The sequence below is a fragment of the Lacerta agilis genome, chromosome 3 (assembly GCF_009819535.1).
Source record: "Lacerta agilis isolate rLacAgi1 chromosome 3, rLacAgi1.pri, whole genome shotgun sequence".
NCBI lineage: Eukaryota > Metazoa > Chordata > Lepidosauria > Squamata > Lacertidae > Lacerta > Lacerta agilis.
The window spans coordinates 21442096-21464750 of record NC_046314.1 but is presented as its reverse complement, the minus strand read 5'-3'; the positions used below and the strand labels follow the sequence as shown (position 1 = coordinate 21464750).

General features: G+C 40.4%; 1 protein-coding gene across 1 annotated transcript in view; it reads right to left on the bottom strand.

Annotated features, from left to right (window-relative positions):
- CSMD1 (CUB and Sushi multiple domains 1) overlaps positions 1–22655 on the bottom strand; it is a 930570-nt gene that overhangs the window by 5511 nt on the left and 902404 nt on the right. The window contains exons 63-69 of the mRNA XM_033142996.1: positions 21429–21540; positions 19404–19583; positions 15509–15553; positions 8192–8353; positions 6944–7056; positions 4068–4155; positions 3141–3273 (exon numbers count right to left, since the gene is read on the bottom strand). Of these exons, the coding sequence (XP_032998887.1) occupies positions 3141–3273; positions 4068–4155; positions 6944–7056; positions 8192–8353; positions 15509–15553; positions 19404–19583; positions 21429–21540 (833 nt within the window). The remainder of the gene's footprint in view (positions 1–3140; positions 3274–4067; positions 4156–6943; positions 7057–8191; positions 8354–15508; positions 15554–19403; positions 19584–21428; positions 21541–22655) is intronic.

Genomic DNA, 22655 nt, shown 5'->3' with positions numbered 1-22655 from the left:
TAGCATACGTTCTGCCACCGGGTGGGCAGGCTGTCACTTCATCATGGAAGAAAGAGGCAGCCGGCTTTGTTAAACTGTTGGAGCAGTGGGTTGTGTGTGTGTGTGTGTGTTACCATTTGCCAGCTGGGAGGCCCTGTTGTGCCCCTGGCTCGTGAGGAGACCCTCTCTGGAGCTAATAGAGGGTGTTCCCTTCGGAGACGGTCTCCTTGTGAACTGGAGGTTCAGTGGGTCTGGTTAGGTCTCTCCCCCATTATCAGGGCCCAGCTGAGAGGTGCTGGAATGCCATTCTGGTGAGTTCCAGCTGAAAAGAAGCGTTTATGTGTATAAATTTGCACATCCAATACTTAAGGCCTCAGAGGTTATGGAGAATGCAGGTGTGGGAAGCAGAAACTAAATGTGCATGGCTTTTCTAAGCTAAAAACTCTTTGCCTCTGAGCTGGGACTATAACTTAAAGTGTAGTAAAGTGCTGTGACAGTCAGACCTGGTTCCTGGATGAGGATGTTCAGGTTAGCATCCTACACATGCTGCAGCAGCACCCTTTGCATTCAAGCTTCCTCCCAAGGACAGGGGCACCTGACTCAAAACTACTACACACCTTCTTAATTTTGTGAGACATAAAAATGATCCTTCTGCTGGAGGTTATTTTGTCTCTTAACAGGGTTGTAGTTTAGGACATTCAAGATCCGTTACTTCTAGTACTTTTTAAGAGTGCTGCGTCTATGCATATTTAAAATTAATTATCTTCTTGGACAGAAATTGTTTTATGTACCCAATTCTCATGTTACACCACCTCTAGCAGCACTCCCATAAGCTCACTTGGCATGTACCAGTAGGTTCCGTTTATCTACGAATGCTAAGCTTTCCCCCCACTAACATTCATAAGGCACTGGGAAGGGGGCAGCACATGGAAGGCACAATGCAGAAATCCTTTCAAGTCTCATAAATTTAAATGGAAAAATTAAGCATGTGCTTCAATATCTTCCTTGAAAGTGTTGACTTTTGGCTGTCTCATGTCCACTGTTCAATAAACCTTAGGCTATAATCTTGTGCCTTGGAGTAAGTATCAGTAAACTCAAAATGTATTATTTCTGAGTAGAAGATTGCACTGTTAATGTGCTACATATATTTTGTGTGATAAGACTGAGGCCAGGTGATGTCAGCTTTTCAACATAGCGATCTGGTGATATACCAGAATGTTGAAACAGAGGGAGAAGCAAGCTGCATTTACCCCAGCTTAAATTCCCTCCACTCCTGCCGGGAGAGCTGAGGTGGTTTAATAATAATACTACTCTGGGCAGCTTCCAACAGAACACAAAAATGCAATAATCTATTAAACATTAAAAGCCTCCCTAAACAGGGCTGCCTTCAGACGTCTTCTAAGCATCTGGTAGTTGTTTTTCTCTTTGACATCTGGTGGGAGGGCATTCCACAGGGCGGGTGCCACTACTGAGAAGGCCCTCTGTCTGGTTCCCTGGCACCTCATGGGGAAAGAGTCAGTCTGGTGCATGGAGGGAACAAGGTACAGAGGCAAGGCTCCCTCAAAGGTGCCTGCCTTTGCCCAAGCGGGTGCGCTGTGCCTTTCATCTGGGGTGGTCGGTCACCCCAGATGAAACACACAGCTCTACCTCCCAGGCGAAGGTAGCCAGGCAGTGGTAGCTGCCTCTGCCTCCATATGGGCAAGCTGTCTCTTTCTCCTGTGGGAAAGAGGTAACCCGTCTGTGCCAAGGTGACGGCAGTGGCTGAGGTGCTGCCTCTTTCTCATGGAAAAGCTAATCCACCTGCCCCATGAGCCTAAAGGTGGCGGGGGCGGGGTGGGGTACTTGATCATCTTTTCAGCAGAGGCCGTTTCACTTGCAATATACCCCCGGGTGAAACCACGATTGTGCTCTGACCCCTTACTGGTCCTGGGAGATGTATCAATACCCATTGCCCAGCCAGGGTTGGTGAACCTGTGTCTGGGCAATGTTACAATTAATTGTCTGAAACTGGTACGATGGTCAATCCACAATACCAGTTTCAGACTTTTTAAGCCGCCAATACATTGTGCCTCCCTGGCCGATGCCAGCGCAGTGCACCTCACTCTGATCACTCTGCCTGAGCTGGCAGCAGCCAGCAGGTTGCAGTGAATTGCCAGCTAACATTGCCATGATCAGCAGAGAGGTGGGCAGCTTAAGGAAGCCCGCTGCACAGCTGATCAAGCCCTCTGGGCTCATGCATCCCCACCTGCCCCTCAGCAGAGCAAGCACCCTTACCACTCTGCCTCCAATGAGCAGGTGTGGTATGGAGTTCAAACATCGTGATATATCAGTATATCATGATGTTTAGTTGCTGAAAACCAGGTATCGCCCAGCCCAACCTGCAAGCTCATCAGATCAGACTTGGGCAAATCTGTCCATTTTGGTTTCTCTCAATTTCTATTTTTTCAAATTGTAAGTCCAGCTCTCCACATCATTTTCTATTAAAAAAAAAATCCTCGTGAAAATCTACATTTGCATGTAAATTTCCCCTCATATACGCATTTTTCAATGCAAATGTACATATATTTTTCATATTATTATTTATTGAATATATATACTGCCCTATACCCGGAGGTCTCAGGGAGTTCACAGAATAATATATTATTCTTACTAATATATGGATTTTTATCCACACTTAACCAAATATATGCAGTTTGTACCCATTACTTGGCTTGAGAACTGCATTACAAACAAAAAAGCATGGCTGTGTCTGCATATTGTTTCAAAAGTGCGAAATAGGTAGGCTACTCCAGATGTTGTTGGACTCCAACCCCCATCAGCCCAACTTGAACAATGGTAAGAGATTACTGGATGTGTAGTCTAACAACATATGGAGGGCCGCAGTTTAGCCATCTCTGGTGTAGGCTAACCTCAATGTTTTTTCCCCCCATGAAAGAAAAGTCTTAAACACACACCCATGTGTTTGTATCTGCAACCAATTTCCATTAGAAGCTACCGAAATGTTACCGGGTACTTGTTGTTTTGCTGCTTGGGTTATCAAATTGTACCTTGTAAAATTTGAGCAGTTAATCTTTGTTTAAGCTTTCTCTTCTCTCTACTCTCAACAAGCAGAAGTTTGTGCACTTAATTAAATATGTCACAAGAGATTAGATCTAGCATACCTGTGTTTGTAGAGGTAAAATGCAAACCCTGATAATATTAGAGCAAAGAACGGTACCAGGATTGCAGCTGCAACAGAACTGCTGTTTGTACCATAGAAGTGATTGGGATGATCTGCGCCCGCACTTAAAGGACCTGAAAATAAAATAAAGGGAAGGGAAAGAAAATAAAAAAAATAAGGGATGCAAGAATAAGCACGTAAATCCAGCAGAAGTATGGCTGGCAAAACAAGCACATTTTTTAAAAAAGCACTTGTATGAATGTAATGTATTTTCTAAATGCAATAAACATGTAATAAGATGTCTAGATCTATAATTAAGTGCTGAGCTATATAATCCTAGATGATGCATGTAGCTGCTTTCCTCAGACCATTGGGTTCTCATGGTTCCAACACGAGGATTCTAACATCACACACCCCTTATGTAAATTCTGTCATCATCATCACCTCCATCTCCTGGCAAAGCTTGAAAAAAGGATTCAGAATATTCAAATCTAATCTGATCCACAAATGGTAACAATATCCCTTAATAGTTTTGGAAAACGCAAGCTGGCTTTTTCCTTACAGTTTGAAGATACATACAGAATTCAGGACTACCAAAGTCATTGAAACTGCACAGAACATATTAAAGACTAAGTTGTAAAAGCCATTTAAAGCACTGTTATAATCATCATTCTGCGTTGATGGGTCTTCATAGAAGCATCCTGCAGTTATCTTATTAGGTTGCTGTTGCATCAAAAATGAAGTGGCAGCATGAAATAGTTGAATTAGAGATTTAATGACACATTTAAACTAATTGAGAAGATGTGGTAGTAATTGAATACAATAAATATGCTTTTATTTACTTCAATGTTTGGCACAGTGATTTGAGGTTATCAGTATTCAATAATAGACTTTATGACACTATATAGGGCTATAGCAACATTCTTACTTTGTCTTTGGAGCATAAATCTTCCAAAATCTTTTCTGTGTATGTCACCTTGATATGTGAAGACACCTCTGTCGAGTCCCGATGATACCTAGAACAAAGAGAATGTATCAAGATGCCTGAAACCATTAAAATCAAGAGTGGACAATGGAACCATCTTTTTTGTTTGTTTGTTTGCATTTCATGATTACTGACACACCAATGAAACAAAATCATCAGAATAGTTAAAACAGGCAAACATTTTTAATAACGCACAAATCCTGGTTTTCATATGAACCAAGAGACTCATAAAACTATACATCATGATGACGACCCTTTTGCATTTGTAGCGTTTGTTAGATTACAAATTCTGAAATACTTGAAAGGAATGCTGCAGTTACCAAGGAACAGATGAGGAACACCTAGGACAGAGCTTTCCAATTTTTTCATGTTGGTGACACACTTTTTAGACCAGGGGTCAGCAAACTTTTTTAGCAGGGGGCTGGTCCACTGTCTGTCAGACCTTGTGGGGGGCTGGATTATATTTTGGAAAAAAAAAAATGAACGAATCCCTATGCCCCACAAATAACCCAGAGATGCATTTTAAATAAAAGCACATATTCTACTCATGTAAAACACACTGATTCCTGGACTGTCCGCGGGCCGGATTTAGAAGGCTATTGGGCCGCATCTGGCCCCCGGGCCTTAGTTTGGGGACCCCTGTTTTAGACCTACATCATTTCGCAACACAGCAGTATACCTTTACTAGCAAACCGGAGGTTAAACTAACCCCTTTCCTGTTCTGGAAGGAGCACGGGGAGCATTTGCGCCACACACACACACTGCAGCTGACATAGTAATGTTTGGAAAGCTCTGATCTAGGCTATGGGGTCAGATGCAACTCTCAGGGGTGTCCCACCTGCCCCCCCCCCAAGACATCCTTTCTTTGGCCTCTTCCCTCCTCCTTGATTTTTGTCCTGGTTGTAGAAGGAGGAGAAAACAGCAAATGACAAGTGCTAGGGGCTCTGGTTTGGAATGCCTTGGGCTGGAGCCATAGATTATGAGGAGCTCCCTCTAAAGGGTCTTGAAGTGGCATAGTAAGACCACCAGCCCCAGCATGGGGCCTGGCTGGCTAGATGCCACACTCTCAGGTTGCCATGAGTCCAACTTGTCTGGCCTTTGGAAATCTGACAATGGCAACTCCATTTCATTTATTATTTATGATATTCATCATATTCTTTCCTACTGTTCCTCCCAAAGGAACCCAGGGCAGAAAACAACAAGTGGTGAAACAATAAAAACATCTTTAAAACAATGCCAAAACAGGCAGGCTAGGAAACATCCCAGCTTAAAGGCAGGTCTTCAAGACAATTGAGATGTCACCTTTCTAATATTATGGCGAGGGTATTCCAAAGGATAGGCACTACAATGCTAAAGGCACAATTCTTACATTGTGCAGAATAGTTCTCACATGCAGAATGCAATGATTGATTGTGCATTTAAGGGGCAAGATGATCATTCAGGTATCCTAGTCTCAAGCTCCACAGGACTTTATACATCAAAACCAATGCCTTGAATTTCACCCGGTATCTAATTGGCAGCAGTTGAATCAGGACCCTGGTGTGAGGAGGACAGAGGTGATTTAATCCATAGCCAGCTGCAGTCCGAATTTGGAATGGGTCCTCCTCAGCTGCAGTTTACATTGCCAAAAGAGGCTCTATTTAGAAGAACGTACATATACGCTCAGACATGCATATATAGTTTTGCTGAAATGCTGCTTTCGGAAAATTGCATGAAGTGATAGGTCACAAGAGTGGCATGTCAAGAAACTCTTCTCTACCCATTACCACTCACTCGCTCTTGGTATCATGGTTTTTGGTGCTGGATCCTTACACAGACAAAGGAAAAGGAGGAACAACGTGTCTTGCCTAGCAATGACTCTCTGCATCAGAGAGGAAGACAGAGAGGAGATGTAAGAAAAGGAAACGGGCACAATGATGAAGCTGTCTTCTCATTTTGCACCCTCCTTTCACACATCAGTGTGTCTGTCCTATCCTGCAGAGAGAAAGCTCCCTCATCGTCCCTCTTCCTTCTCTCATATATGTATCTGGTTAGCAACCTGGGCTCCTGAAATGTTTACAGTGACTGGGAAAGCACACCTTGGTTACAGGATCCAACTCAAAACACAACATTTCTTAATCGGGAAGAACAACGGATACATTGTTAATACACTCTAGAAATTGCACTTCTGCAATTTCATAGCTTTCCTTCCAACAATAATCTTCAGTGAAGATTATAATTACTTCTGAAAAACAAGAAACTTCTGCCTTCAAATTAGGCCCCCCAAAAGTAAGGAAACCACATAAAGAAATTAATATTCTGTTCCAGTACAGTGGTACCTTGGGTTAAGAACTTAATTCATTCCAGAGGTCCGTTCTTAACCTGAAGCTGTTCTGAACCTGAGGTACCACTTTAGCTAATGGGGCCTCCTGCTGCCGCTGCGCCGCCATTGCGTGATTTCTGTTCTCATCCTGAAGCAAGTTCTTAACCCAAGGTACTATTTCTGGGTTAGCGGAGTCTGTAACCTGAAGCATCTGTAACCCGAGGTACCACTGTATTTTGAAATATCCCAAAGTCCATGAGAAAGTTGGCCCAGCAAAATCTTCCATCTTAGCTGTTCTGTGTCTCATTTTTTTGGAAACAAAGCAATGTTAAATGCAATAAGGCAGATGTGTGCAAAAAAATAATAATACTTCTCTTAAGGCATCAAGTGAGTAGTGATGGGTTTTATACATTTCAAAATGCATACCACCACAGATGTAAAAATATATGAGAGAGAAGAGATATTCTACTAGGTGGGGACAACATTTGAGTCACATAAACGTCTTGTGTTTACTTACATAGCCATCTAAGGCCCACTTGTCATTTTCAAACTTGCTTGCAGAACCCTCTCTAGGATTTTTTATTTGATAGACTTTCAAAAGCAAATGGGCTTCCTCTTTCTTGTAAACGCCTGCAAAGAAAATTATATAAAGTGCATTTTAAAACATGTTCACTTTGTGCATTTTTAGACTGAACAAAATATTAATCTTTTCTGTAAATGACATAAAATATTTAGCTAGCTTAAACTTCATTTACATAAAAAACTGCACATAATTAGGTATTACTGCATTTAAATAAATGGTGTAATGTATTCCTACAAACCAGCTTTTAAAGCAATGGTTCACCTTTGAACCAGTTTTTAAAAGTCATGCTCAGATTATCATATATTAGCGTCATCAACTGAGATATGAACAAGCATTTAGGCCTAGCATGCAGCCCCTTCACGTGAGCAATGAACAGGCAAACCAACCAGGAAACCTTCCATTAATGGCAGTTTTTCCTCTCTCCCTTTAAACATGCACCTGTTGCAAACAAAGCAGTATGGCCACTCCAAAGCTTTTGTAGACACAAATGTTATCTAACATGTCATCATGTATAACTTCCCCGTTGGCATATTGAGCACAAATAATGATGTCTGGAGGGGCCCATATTGTCCCTTAGTTGATAACTAAGTTCAATGTGTGCATTAACTTGCAAATGTGCACAGAGCTTTTAAGAGTCTGTTTGATTTTTTTTAAAAAAAAAACGTTTCAATTGCTAGATCTGATTATAAAACCACATCACAGAAAAGACTATGTTTTGAATTAGAAGTAACCATGGGATATATTGTATTTACCGAAATAATTTGTGGGAGTAAGATATATAGAGGTTTATTTTTACAAAGCATTGGCATGGAAAAACTTAGCAAAATGGCACAAACTTTGCATGTACAGAAATATTATTATATCTACATCAGCAACAAAATGTCAATGTCCCCTACCTGCCAGGTATGAAAGGGGAAGTACGGTGACTACAAGATAGAATTTCTTCTACAGGTTAATAGAGCTAACAAACAATAATAATTTTAATGAAAACCTATTTCATTCATCAGATTCAGCTACAAACAACCAGATCATTTCTAAGTGTCGTGTCATAATAAAGGGCTTTCTAGTAGCATAAATATATCTCTTCTTCTACCTTACGCATGCTACATGTGAATCGAAGCAGGTAGGAACATGGTCTCCGAAACCTTGACTGCAGCTTCAAAATGGGATTTCAAACCTCACCTGATAGCTTGAGCTGTGTGCTAGATGCTTCAATGAATGTAGCATTCACTTTACTGCTTGTAGCATTGAACCAGTCAACGGTTAGAGTTGCAGGTTGTCTTTTCCCTTGATGCTCATAAAAACCTTTCCACAATGAATTTATGAAAAATACATCTGACGGAACTGGAGAAAAGACCAACAAAGAAGTAAATTACTACAACAAAATGCAAGCAGATGTGTCTCTCTACTTCTTTGCGTATTCATTATTTAGTTCACTATTAGAGGGCCCACACATTGTTTCAAAACCTTTGTTGCACTGAAATATTTATAGTATCAGTGATAATAGAGTATATGAACTTATGGTGATTCTTTATGCATAGTGACATCTTCCTGCTGCAGTTGAAGTGCAAAGCAAATTGCTTTGGATCTCTCACTTCAGCTTCTCCAGAAATACATGAGAGAAAACATATCCTCTTTATTACCAATGGATTTAGGATCATACGTTGGAACAATAATGAAATGATCAGTTGATCGTAATGCAAGTTGTACTACTATGAGAAACACTCGTTACTGTCCTTTAGAACAAATTCAAGGCAGTTTGAGTGTACTCTTGATGAAAGTTATACATGCCTAAGTGTCTCATTGACTTCAGTTAGATGAATGAATGAAAAACTAGGCACAGATTTGCAGCCAAAACTTGCATTGATTTCTATACTGCTTTCTCAGTCCCCAACCCCCTAATTCTCCTATTTTTGTGGAGATGTAAGTTACATGGACCTCCATTCCGCATGTTCAAATACTGACAATTGCCATGTATTTATGCCATTTCCTTCATTTTCTAGTACAGCAGAAATTACACTCTCAAGAAAATACCATACATCCTATGCCAATGACATAGTAGTTTGTAATACTCATCCATGCAAAACTCTCACTGTTTGACACAGAGGCAGATTTAGAGGCACACAATCATTTCGGCTGCACTGGCTGCAGAGCTTCAGGGGCACCCCAAATATTATATAGAATGGAGGGCAAGCGTTAGTGAGGTGCCGGATTTTGGTGTCACACAGGGTGCCACTGAAATTTGAGACCGCAAGGTCTGCCACTGTTTGATGGATTTCACATTGTAAGTGCATGGAAGCGATGCACCCCAAACTTCATCTCATGGAGGTGATGGAAGGATATTTACTAATCTTATACACCTCTTCAACACCTTATTTTCTTCCAGGTTTGGATGGGGCTTTTCGGATGGGTCATCCACCAGAATCCCCCCTCCCTCAGAATGCCCCTGTTTGGCCCTACCGAAGGAGAGCTTCAAAATTAATTGGTCCAAGCACTTGGAATGCCATGTGGGTGGGGAAGGGGGATTCAATATCTGTTTTTCCCACCTTGAGTTCTAAGCTCTTTTTCCAGCCTTCAAGAAAATGATCTGGTGTTTCTTTCGCCACTGGGAATGTCCTCCTAGTGGCAATAGGATTGCAGCCTTTCTGGCTTTTCACTTAAATATCTGCCTTTCTTAATGTACAATTTTGTTATTTTTTTTGGAGCCAAATATTGTGCTAGGCTATTCAGAGTGCCTGAAAGTCAGAGTATAAACACATTTTGATCTGCACACCAGTCTGGGAAGTGTGTATCAGGTCAGCTCATATAAGAATTCATAAAGATTGAATTTCTCAAGCATCCCTACTGAAGCGCTAGGTGTCATTTGGCAATGAACTACTGAGATGCTTCAGATGCTACTTGCCTTTACTAATAAGTTTCCTGTGGCAGTTTTACTGTTTCCTGTTTGACAAGCCTGGGGGATTAGTGATGAATCATTGCTTATTTAGTCAGCTTCTGTTTCCCATGGGAGGGGTTTTAATTACCGACTTCCTTTAATTGTTTATTTTATTTCTTATCTAGCAAAATAGCAACATTTCATTATAAAAAGGGGGGGGTGAGAGGAAACCAGCAATTAACTCACACATGAACAAATGCTGACTTATTAAGAGGCAATACACCACTAATCCCCTCAAGCTGTGCTGAACAGGAATCAATAAAAGGGACAGAAAGAGGAAACCACTAATTACAGTTGTAGGAGAACCTTTGCTGAGCAGGATTCATTTGAGAAAGAAAACATTGTGGAATGATCTTCATGAACAGCACAGCTGTGTAACACAGCAGCACATTAAATGCACCTTGTACCGTCATTTTATTACCATTTGAGGTTGACTGCATTAAAAACATTGCCTCAGCAGCATTAAAAGATCTCGTATGGAAGTTACTGAGGTATAAAATAAAGCCACAGAAATTGGTATGGAATATTCTAAGGATTCTGACATAGGCCCCACATGTTAAATTTTCCCTGCATCCAAGTACATTTAAAACTGCATTAGGAAAACTGCAGGGAGTCACCAACACAAGCAATGTGACAAAATTAAGTGAGTAGTGGCAGGCAAGGTCATCATATACAAGCCCAAATTGAGGAAAGACAAGCTCCCTCTTGTTTCCTGCCTTCAATTGTAAAAACAACAACAAAAACATGGCACGGGAACTGAGCATCTAGCAGAGCAAAACACAGGTCTGGTGGGTTATAAGGGAGCTGATAGGTCAGAAGCTAAATTAGGGAAATTTATTTTATTCATTTATAATCATTCCTACCCTATTTTTCCTTCATAAGGAGAGCTGAGCAGTACGATAAAATACTAGGAACACTCTAAAATGTCAACAACAAAAGCAGTAAAATTCACAGCGGCCCAAATCATTAGAAGGGCATGAAAGCCTGACATCAAACAGCAATCTAGGTCCTATAAGTAAAAATTAAGTAGCTATTCCACTCATCACAGTAGAGGGCGAGGTAACTTTGCAGGGTTTCTCCATCAGCAGAGCTCAGAGACCAGAAACTTTCCCCTTTCTCTCCTTGAGGTCTCACCAGGTGGTCATTTCAATAAGTTTGCAGCTAAGAGCTAGTGTCTGAGTTTGCTTTTTTCTGGGGTGGGTGGCCCTCCCCTCCTTCCCCATCTCTAGTTACTTTTTGTTTTAGGCTATAAGCCAAGACAGGGACCATATTATTATTATTTGGCTGAAGAGCGGGGGGAGAGAATAGACAAATAAAAGACAGCTGCTCCCTGGTTGCTCTGATACACTTGCATGGGAAGAAAGAACAGTCTGCTGGATCAGGCAAATGGCACATCTAATCCAGCAACCTCAGCATCGCAAAGTCGCCAACCAGATGCCTGTTGGAAGCTCAGTCTATGTGCAACTGTGATTTCCCCACATACAATTCCCAACAGCTGGGAAATCTTGTTACAAAGTTTCATACGGTCACTATTTTTTTAAAAAAAACACCATACAAATTCAGGTTTCACAATTAAAGAGGAGTTGATGATCTTGTGCAATAAACCTGCTTCAGATCAAACTTTTTTTGTGGTCAGGAAAGTGATGAGGAAAATGCACTGGAAAGTGTGGGATAGCAATTTCCTGATGTCAAGTCATATAACCTCCCTCAAGCAAATCAGAATGGGTGCTCAATAAACAATCAATATTGCACAACCTCCCTGTAAAGTTTGTGCAAGCATATCCCGATGTAACAATTTGGGTCTTAACCACAAACAACTAAATTGTGCACAAGAGGTAGGAGTGGGGTAGAAATTAGATTTTGCTCGCATTTGGAAGAGGAACTACCTAATTTGCACTTTGTGAACAAAAACACTGCTATCCTTCAAAATTCACACTTCTGTGAATTTTGTGGTGCAGTTCTCCAACCAATGTGTAGAAAAAGTGATATATGCATTTCTATGCACACTTTTCACCAATACACCAGTGACAATTACATACCAAAAGCCACATTGTGTTATGGAAAGTTACCTGCAGAAATGTGTATTAATCAAAACTGTTTACAACAATGTGTTTATTACATAAAAGTTCTCACTAAAATGCTGGTGAACTTTTATGAGGGGTTTAAAAAATGACACATTTGCCAATTGCTTCAGAAATGTTGAGAACTAAAATTAAAGATTCAAAAATGAGAAAGTAAGAGAAACCAAAACCCATAGATTTGTCCATCCCTAGCAGGGCATCCTAAGCAAGGTTAAAAAAAAAATAATCCCATTCAAAGAATGCGTATGGGCATAAAGTGTGGAGGGGTCATGGAGACAGACACCTTTTAAGAAAGGTCTGAAGAGGAGATTCTCTGCATTGTTGCACTTAGATCTTTCAGATACTTTGGATCTTTCTACAGGAGCACTGGGGTGGGATGGGGACAGAAGAAGCAGAGCGGTCATGCACAGCCCTACCTCCAAGCCATAAACATTCTAGGAATGCGTGAGCAAAGCTAGGATCTGGTAGATGATCCATATTCATCATTTTGTAGTATAACAGAGATAAAAGCAAAACTTCCAGGAAAACAGGGATATCAACAAATTATATATATCAAAAATTGATTGTGCATTGTATCTCAAATCAGCTCATAAATGACTTCAGGTGACAAAAGAGTTGACTTTTGAGACATAGGAAACACACTTTGTCTGTAAGACTTTAAATAAATAAATGCATGCTGCACATTCAACACTAGAGACACACTGCAGAGACTGCAGAGACTGTGACACAAACCGGGAAAATAAGACTTGCACAGTTGTTCCCTACCCTACTCATTTAACTAAATTTATGCAGTGAGAAAAAGGAAAGTAGCGTGGTAGTTAATAACTATTAATGAGCGCACAATGAATTACTCCACAACAAATTTGCTAAGATGGAAGTTCAAAATCTTGTGCAACTTGGTATAGTAGAGAGGAGATCCACACATTCAATGAGGGCACTAATGAGCCAACATGATGGAGTGGAACAAGTTATTCCCCTCCTTCACTCAGAATCTCCCCTCCACCACTTCACTGTGAAATGAGACCTCTGTACAGTATGGACAACCAGGTTGAACTAGGTGTCAATGCAAGGGAGCACTTATGAGGAGTACAGTTTGCACTGCAAAGCATCTGCATGGTGGAAAGAAAAAGAGTGAGAGCCACTCTTACACTATGTTGTTGAAGCTTGGCCCCCAGCTGAATGTATGAACTGTGGCAGAGGCAGAGTAGTTCACTGAAAAGTAGAACCATATATATTGCCTCTTAGGTAGTCTGGTCATTAGTAGAAGGCAGTGCCTAATTCTTATATGAACTCATTTCCTACGGTGGTGGTCTAATGAGCTCTTCAGAGCTGGTTTATCTGCATGGATATTGCACAAACACACCGGAGCAGAGCCAAGCATCTCTCCCTCTAGGCACCAGTGTAAATTTCACTTAAAAGTGTTGCAAGTTACGTTTGGGGGAATCAAGTGAACTGAGCTAGATGGTGGGCTGGATCTAAACAAAAGGAAAACAACTGCTGCTAACACTTTTGCATGGACATACAAGAGTCCACACAGTGTCAGAATAGGGAGGTTATACTGCTTCCTTTTGTGCAAGCAGAACAACACCTTGGGATTTTATTTCATTTGCAGTGCCCTAGCACAAGGTGCATAACAAAAGCCACACAAATTGAATATATTTTCTGCATACAGAATGGATCCAAATTCATGTCAGCAATAACTATCTTAATGAAACTGCTCATATTTAACACAGATTGAAATCTAGGTGGTTTTTGTTGTTTTCAGCATAAAAAAGGTGGCACAGCCAATCACAACTTCTAATGTGAACTACCTATATATTACATGTGTCTGCAAACATGTTTTTGTCCCATCCACATTTACATTTTTAGGTTAAACAATGTGTGGAGTCGCCCCAAGTCTGTGTTACACAGAACTAGTCTGAGGACGTGCCACTTTCTTCTTGCTCCATTCAGCAAACAGGTAAAGTGACAACTCTACTATCTGCTTTGAAAAGTGGTTTTCCCATTGCAATTGTAAAAATAAATAAATGTGCCTACAAGTGCTGTGAGTTTAACATTTACTCATATAAAGTTAGGCAACTTTAAGCATATTTGGGCAAAAGTTTAAACTTCATTTCCAAATCTAAATTTTAGAATGCACTTTTTAATTATTGTGAGCTTGAACATTCATAAGATGAAAACGAAATAGATTTTACCTGAAATCTCAGTATAATGCAATTCTACTTTCATTATAAGGCTCTCCATTATAGTGCACTGTCTGATATAAAGCAACTTTATCTAGCTCCTTGTGTTTAATATGTAAAATTACTCTTTTGGTATTGGCCTAGTTCTCACTGAAACAAGAATGTATGGGTTGTACTACCTCAGATTGCAGGTGGAGATGCATATGATTGGGGCATATGTATATTTTAGGAATGCTTGGGAATTATTATTTTTTTGGAGGGGGGAGTAATCTTAATTCCAAAGACAACACAACTGACCTGGAGCTCTTAAATGTACTTGTGAATCAGAATGCCGAAATCTACTCTTCTCTTAATTAGGGACCATGTTCCATGGGCTACCTTTTAACCTTCCCCTTTTAAAAAGTGGTTCTATATACTTGGAATGACCACAAAGAGTAGCAGTTGTTGCATGCCTTGAAAATCAGTCTGAAAATACCTACAAGGGGATTTTATGTGCTATCCCTCTTCTGAATTTGATATGGGTGAGGGGTAGGGAGGTATCTGCCCCATATACCCTTCCATGAAAACATTCCCCCCTCTCCATACAGTGTCAAAGGAGGGATGGCATGCCATCACATCCTGTCATCCCAAGGACTTTTGAGGCCCTTTTGCAAGCCGTGTGGGCATCTGCTGTGCTTTCTAGCCATGCCAAGTGGCTAGAACATGTTAAATAATGGAGGGAGGGTGGTGAAAAGCCAGCTCTTGGACCACCTGGTAAAGGTAAGAACTTCTTTTTTTAATATCATACATAGATGGAATGGATCAGTCTTCGTATTGGCCATGTGTGAAATTGACATGAAACCAATTCAGTCCATTGGTGTCCATTCTCTCCACACAGGAAACTATAATGCTGAGCATTAGAATCCTTCGTTTTCTATGTGGAGACATTTTTTTCTTATGGAGTGGCTTTCAGTCATGTGATCCCTGACCTGTAGCCTATAGTAGTATAACCCAGACACTAATTTACTATCTCCATGAAAGCTAAGCCATACAAACATCTTAGATTATGCCACATAAGAGGACATTGTATTAAAGTCTATATATATATATATATATACGCACAGAGAGAGAGAGAGAGTTGTGTTATAACCAATTTCAGACAGCAATTATTATATGCCAGTACTTTTGTGAAATTGTTTCGTTTTGTCATTTGTAATGAAATAATTCATTTGAAAGTTAGAAAGAATTTTGCTGTATGAGAAACACTGGGCTAGAGAGTGATTAAATGTATTTAGTTCTAAAACTGTTCTCGTATACAAACCTGGAGTTTTAGTTATTGTTTCATTAACTTCTCTCACTCCTTTACCTACAAGTAAAAAGACAAATTATCATTTTTATGAACATACTGATTTATGTATAGAATGTTGATAACATCATTCTTGATTGAGGCAATTGTGTGTTCTCCAATACGCCTACCATTTATAGCAGAAGTAAAATCTATATTACATATCCAAGCAGTTATAATTCTACACACTCACCGGAGGGCGGGGGGGGGGGGATGAGATGGAAATCTCCAGGGAGTCCATTTGTATTGTGGCAAGCTTGCTGATTGCAGAAATAATTACTGCACTCATTTAAAAAAAATGATTAGTTTTATATCAGCTACAGTGTTGTAACAGAGAGCCTTATATTGGTGACAAAAATGTTGCACCTGTATGTACATCATCATCATTACATATATGCATACTTGTAACCTACAATTAAATTAAACTGAACTAATTGTATAATACCCCAGGAAACTGCCAGGACAATGACAACGCTTCATAATACATGCCAGCTGTGGTGGATAAATCTTTGGCATGTGTGCTGTATTACAGAGGGCTACTTAAGTGTGCACTGCAATGCATACATGGCCACCATGTCTAGGGGTGACGTCGCCAATGTTCTACTAATAACACAATCCTAGGCATAATTACTCTGAAGTAGGTCCCACTGCACCTAATTGGGCTTACACCCTACTAAGTGTGTTGAAGATTCCAACCCAAGACTGGAATGGAGAGAGGGGCAAGGGGCAGTTCAGTAGAGGGAAGCAGGCAGATCTGCAAGCCTGATTCTGTTCCCTAGGCAGATCCTAGGCTTTCATCCTTCTCTCCAGAAATAATACAGACACCTGCTGCTTTGATACTTGTGACACCCATAGTTTGCAGAAAGCTTGAATTCTGAAATGCATCTCAGATTGTTCCATCGGAATCTATTAATTTATTTATATATCTGCCATGTAAGAATGCTGTCTGAGAAATTAAATCTTATAGGGCCTTCAGATTCGTCTTAGGCACATTGTTAAATGGCAAGGAGCAGAGCTCATCCTCAAACAAGTTGTATTAGGTAATGTTACAGGGTTGAAGACCCATGGGCAAATTTTGACCAGGGGTGTCACAGAATATATCTTTTATTTGCTTGTGCTGCTAATTCTTATTAGAATGAATGAAACATGTGGATTGTTTAGAAAAGAAACATGTAGATTTATATGAAAACATTGTTTTTCATAGAAATGGGGGGAAATAATTATTCTTGCAGAACCAATCAGTCATTTCAGAATTTGACATCTTTAGTACTATATATACACATTAAACACTAAAAGACAACACATGAAAAACTGTAAGACTGTGACATAGACTGAGATTAAGGGAAGCTTAGTTGCAACACCCCCCACCCCCACCCCATTCAAGCCCAACCTAGCTTTGTTTGATATATAGGAGAGCGCTACTTACTTGTCATTCTTCCTTGAGAGGGTGGGGGCACACCATGTAATTCATAAAATGGTCACGCAGAGTGTCCATCTGACCTGACAGGAAACTATAGCAAGTAGCATCAAGAGTTGTGGAGACCTTCCCTCCGACCAAGTCAGAGAGGCAAGTCAGGCTATATCATGTAAGAGGGAGGCTAAATCATAAACAGTTCAGCTTCTCCTCATTTCAAAGGGCAATTTCCATTCTTAGGACTACTGCGCAAAGACAAGGCAGCACACATTTGTTGGACTATAAGAAATTCCTGAAGAAGAAGTATAAGCACACACTGACTCATAAGAGGCTACCTCTTCAAGAGGTACAGCAGGTGCCAAGATGCCATGTTCAACCTCCAGTTGAACCCTAAATCAGAAACACTGTGAAGCACAAACAATTTTGGAAGATAAAAAACAAAGAAAGCTGAGGGCGAAATACACATCACATTCAATTGTATGAAATTTGTCCCAATATCTGCTTGTTTTACATGGCCTTTGTCTACTATTGGTGATAAAGGACTAAAGAGTAGTGGCTAAGTCATATTTAATCCACTGGAAGGGTCAGGGGACATGAGGTAATTTAATCAGAAATCACTGCATCCTTTCAGTCTTTCTTTTTTATAAATAAATAAATAAATAAATAAATAAATAAATAAATATTCCACCAGTTGCATGGAGAGAAATGCTCTCAACACCCAAATCATAATGATTGGAAGGAGAAAACACATAGATACATTGTGCTCAAAACAACAAAAGTTTTCTGTTATAAACTTGGAACAAATCCCTGCCCATGGACAAGCAAGATTCTTGTCTGCTGCAGGCAGACTCCTTTCAAGTAAAGCTATGCCAAATCTGTATCTTGGGTTGCATTTCCACTTATACAGCTGTAAAGCCCCTTCATTTTTTTTTTAAAAAAATAGTACTTTTAACTGCTCCCTTAAAAAGTCCCATACACAAGAAGTAAGTCAATAAATATTGGTTTGTTTGGGAGCTTCAGTGAGCAATGCCCCATGGAGTAGGTCAGGGACAAAACAATTCTCTGGAGCCTTAAAAAAAACCAGCCTTTAGGGATCTGAGATTAATGTCCAAGAGTGAAACAAAGAAGAGAAACACTTTCAATATTCATATGTATTTCAGCTGTTTGAAGAAAGGTCGTCCCTTGTCAAAAGAAATCATAACTCGGGGAAATTCAGCTCAGCATACAGCCTCTAAATGAGTTATCTAGCAGATTTCTAGTACTGCCCCACCGCATGCAATGGATCTGGGTGTTTTAACACATTTCAAGGGAGTTAAGCTGAAAGTCAGGATGAATATCAGGGGTTGTCACTGTTTCCCATAGGAAAGCACAATCCAAAAGAAAGAAAGAAAGAAAGTCTAGACTTGATTCTGCCTCGTGGATAGTGGGGGAAGAAGCAGGGGTGCGTTTGTAGGTATCAATAAGGTCTGCAAATTCCATCCTTGGCACTCAATTACATGGTAGAAATGCTCACTGGCACTTTGAAGGTTGATGTGTGGTTGAAGTTAAGAAGGGGCTACTGGATATGACCAAGGTGCCTCTGTGTGTTTTGTGCCCGTAGCAAGTGGCTTAGCCTGCAACTCCTCCAATGAACTCTTAGGTTCAGAGCAGTTCAGAGCATACAACTGGCTCATTGGGAGCCCTGAGGCTAGTTAAAGCAGAGACACACAGTGTATCTACTTTTGTGTATGAAAGACACCTGGAAATTGTCTCCATCCTAGCATCCTGATTACAAGAACATACAATTTCAGCATGGTCAGCTATTGCAGATGTTCTGCTAAAGACGTAACAAGGCACAAGGAGATACCCCATCTCATGCAGGGAAGGAAGTAAATATACAAGCTGTGTCTTCCATGGGTGTATTCCCAGAGACACTGCAGGTAAGGGTTCCAGGGTTGGCAAAGCCCTGAGGCGAGGTGAGACTCCCAAGTTTGAGCAGAGGATCTGTGGAGGGGACTGGCAATACGAGCTGCTGGGCTGCTGCTGGTTTGCTGGCCACTGGTCCATCTGCTCCTACCCCCCCCCCACACACACACAAGAGAAGGAAATAATAAGGTTCCTAGCTAAGTGCATATAGAGTCACAGGCTTTAAGCAGCCCCATCAGCCTGATAGACTCTCAACAACTCTTGTAACTGCTTGCCAGAGTTTCCCAAAAGGTAGCCCATTCAAGAAGCTGAACACCTACACGCATGACTTCTGGGGCAAAGAAGAAACATATACACTCTTCAGTCTTGAAAATGGCACGTCGCTCTCACGGGTTCATTGCTACTTTTATCATTCTGTACATAGGAAAGGGATACTAATGCAATATTTTGAAACATAGCAGGCCTGATTTACATCACATTGCACGTTTTTCTAAGCTTGGACTTGTTAGCAAGTAGAAACTAATTGAACCATCATTTTCATCAGTAACTTACTTTTACAAACCGGTGACTTTCCTGTCCATTTCATATCTGGCTTACACGTTCGGTGTTCTGATCCACCGGCAAGGAAAAATCCTGGCTGACATGTATACACCAAAGTGTAGCCTAAGGTAGGCAGATCAATTGCTCTTACATCCACATTGGCGGGTGTCTCTGGCTGCCTGCAAGCATGAGCTGAAAGTTTGAAAAAAATATATATATCAGCAAAGTATATATCCAAATCCAGAAAAATGAAATGAACGTGTTGTTACTGTAAGCAAAAATGTAGTCAACTTCCATGTTATGAATGGCTTGGCATGCTGTTCCTGTGTTGCAGCGGAACATGTTTTTTGACAAAGAAGCAATGTGAGGGAGAAATGTAAAAAGAGTTGGACTTGAAGGTATTCAGAACACCTTCTTTCCCCACACATGGAAGATTATTAGGAAGGTAACAGAGAAAAAGGAAAGGAAAGCTAAACCACAAGTCATTGCAAATTAGGCTGTGATCAGTACTATGAATTACTGAGCTGTCTGCTTCACTTCCATTTCAGTGACTCAAAGAACCTTGAAAATTACACAGTGATTTCTGTGCTAAATAAATTCATTATAAACCTCTGCAAAAATAAAGGTTCCATAGAAAGGTTTTTACTATGCTACACTGGTTGTACAAGCCACTGTAAGTATACTTCTTCTTTGTGCTCTGCTCATTCACAGCATCTCAAAGTTAATTTGAAATAAGATAAGAACCTAAGGTCAGTCTTGCTTCACATCAATGCACTTTACTGAATATGCTCTCTGATGTCTTCTTTTTTGTCTTCTAGCTGTCATAAAAAAAAATCTAAATGTATTAATCTTCAAGCATTTCATGCAGAGCCTGGGACATTTGCCTGACACTTAATCACACTTTGACTATAGGGCTAGGGATGGAGGATGCCCCTTTCTGAGGCCAAGAGCCACAGTCACGCCAGCACTGAATTTCTTGGAATGGAACAGAATGACAGAGGGGAAGCAATACTGGAAGAAAAAGCCAGGTTGCAATTGTGCATGCAATTACATTACTGCTTTTTTGCAATGCTTTTTCCATGTGCAGCTATGTTTTGCTAACGGGGGACGGGAAATCATGAGAAAACTGAACTAAGGAAAGAAATGCATGCACCTGTCTTGATAAAAAATGTTTGTCTGTGGTGTGTTTACACACACACACACAGAGAGAGAGAGAGAGAGAGAGAGGGGGAGGGGGAAATTGAGAATTCCTTATGTATTGGTTCCACTTCAGAAACAAGTGTGAGTAATTCAGAACTCCAAAATCCAGGAAGAAAAGCAACTGAACGTAATTTTGGAAGAACCCAGTCCTTATCTAAAACAATACTTCCTTCCCACTTCCACACATCTAAGGGTATATGATAATTATGGCATAGTTGTTGTTGTTGTTTAGTTGTGTCTGATTTTTCGTGACCCCATGGACCAGAGCACGCCAGGCACTCCTGTCTTTCACTGCCTCCTGCAGTTGGGTCAGACTCATGTTGGTAGCTTCAAGAACACTGTCCAACCATCTCGTCCTCTGCCGTCCCCTTCTCCTTGTGCCCTCAATCTTTCCCAACATCAGGGTCTTTTCCAGGGAGTCTTCTCTTCTCATGAGGTGGCCAAAGTATTGGAGCCTCAGCTTCAGGATCTGTCCTTCTAGTGAGCACTCAGGGCTGATTTCCTGAAGAATGGATAGGTTTGATCTTCTTGCAGTCCCTCCAGCACCATATATCAAAAGCATCAATTCTTCGGCAATCAGCCTTCTTTATGGTCCAGCTCTCACTGGTCCAGAAATCTCCCGTCACATAAGAGGACATGTACATGTAAGCAAATGCAACATGTACACAAGCCCAGAGCTAGAATGCTCCACAGCTGCCTGGATCACCCAAGCAAATATTGCAGTGACCTTGTGTCAGGTATTGAAAGTGAAGTTTTTATTTTACCATCCTGTTTCTTCTTCATCATCATCATCATCATTTATTTATTTTTAAAAAAGAGTGAACATTTGTTACTTACAAATGCATTCGGGCTGTATGCCACTCCAAGTTAGATTTGCAAGACAAGTGCGTGTAGTTGATCCCTGTACATGATAACCCTTCCTACATCTGAAAAAGACTCTGCTCCCAACCTAAAGAATTAAAAAGAAAATTTAAAAGGAGAAATTACAACAATAGAACACATAATATTCATCTCTTTGCCACTACACGAAATAACATTTTGGACATTTCCCTTCTTTTCCTTTTCCAATCAAGTCAATGAATACAGTGAGTTTCCATGGAGAAGAACACCAAAACAGCTCGGTTCTCCGTGAACTGACATTTGGTGAACTGACATGTATGACAAACATGGTGATTGTATTCCTCAATGTGAATATTATTTTTGTTTTGTTTTAAAAGATAAATTCTACTTTTTCGCTTTAAGGGCTGCTAAGTACGTCAGCTTATCCTACTCTTCAACTATAGCTTTAACTAATTAATGTGAAAGAGTTAGAAAGCTTTCCTTCAAGACTGATTGGCTCAGGAGAAGAAACCCTGGCAAAAAAGTTTGCCCTTTCCTCATATAGATAGAGCCCTTGGTAAATCATCCAACAGTCAAAGTTGCAAACATGTCATTTTCAATTGACCAGTAACTGTATACCGTATGTGAGTTTGTGCATTCAATATTCAGTTTTGCACTAGTAAGAAAATAATACAGCAAACCATTTCAATCAGGATAAAAATGGGGTAAGAGGAGAAGAGAGATAATTGCCCAATCTTTATCATTTAAGGACTGATTATGGTTTTGCAAAGGACAAGGAAACTGGAGTCAAACCTCCACAACAGACACGTTGACTTACTGACTTCTTACTGACCTTTACGGTTCACACTACGGTAGAATTTCACTTGATACAGTCATAAATATGCAAAATGGTAAGTCTGCTGTGGTGTTTATGTACTTTTGAAACTATTTGTCAATTGCTCTCAAGACAGACTCTCAAGCTACAGCCTTGTGCCTAATTGAGAGATTATATGGAGAGCACACAATCAAGCAGTATATTGACATTGCAATATGCATGATAATGTCAGTTTCAGTATTATTTGTGTTGGAGATTCATCAGAATTCACCAATTAAATGAAATCACTTGACAAACTATCTGTTCCCCCCCCCAAAAGATCAAAAATGTTAATTGAGCACCAGCCATTCTGACCATGCTCCTATTATTCTTATCGCTAAAATAAATACTGGGTGTTCCCCCCCCCTTTT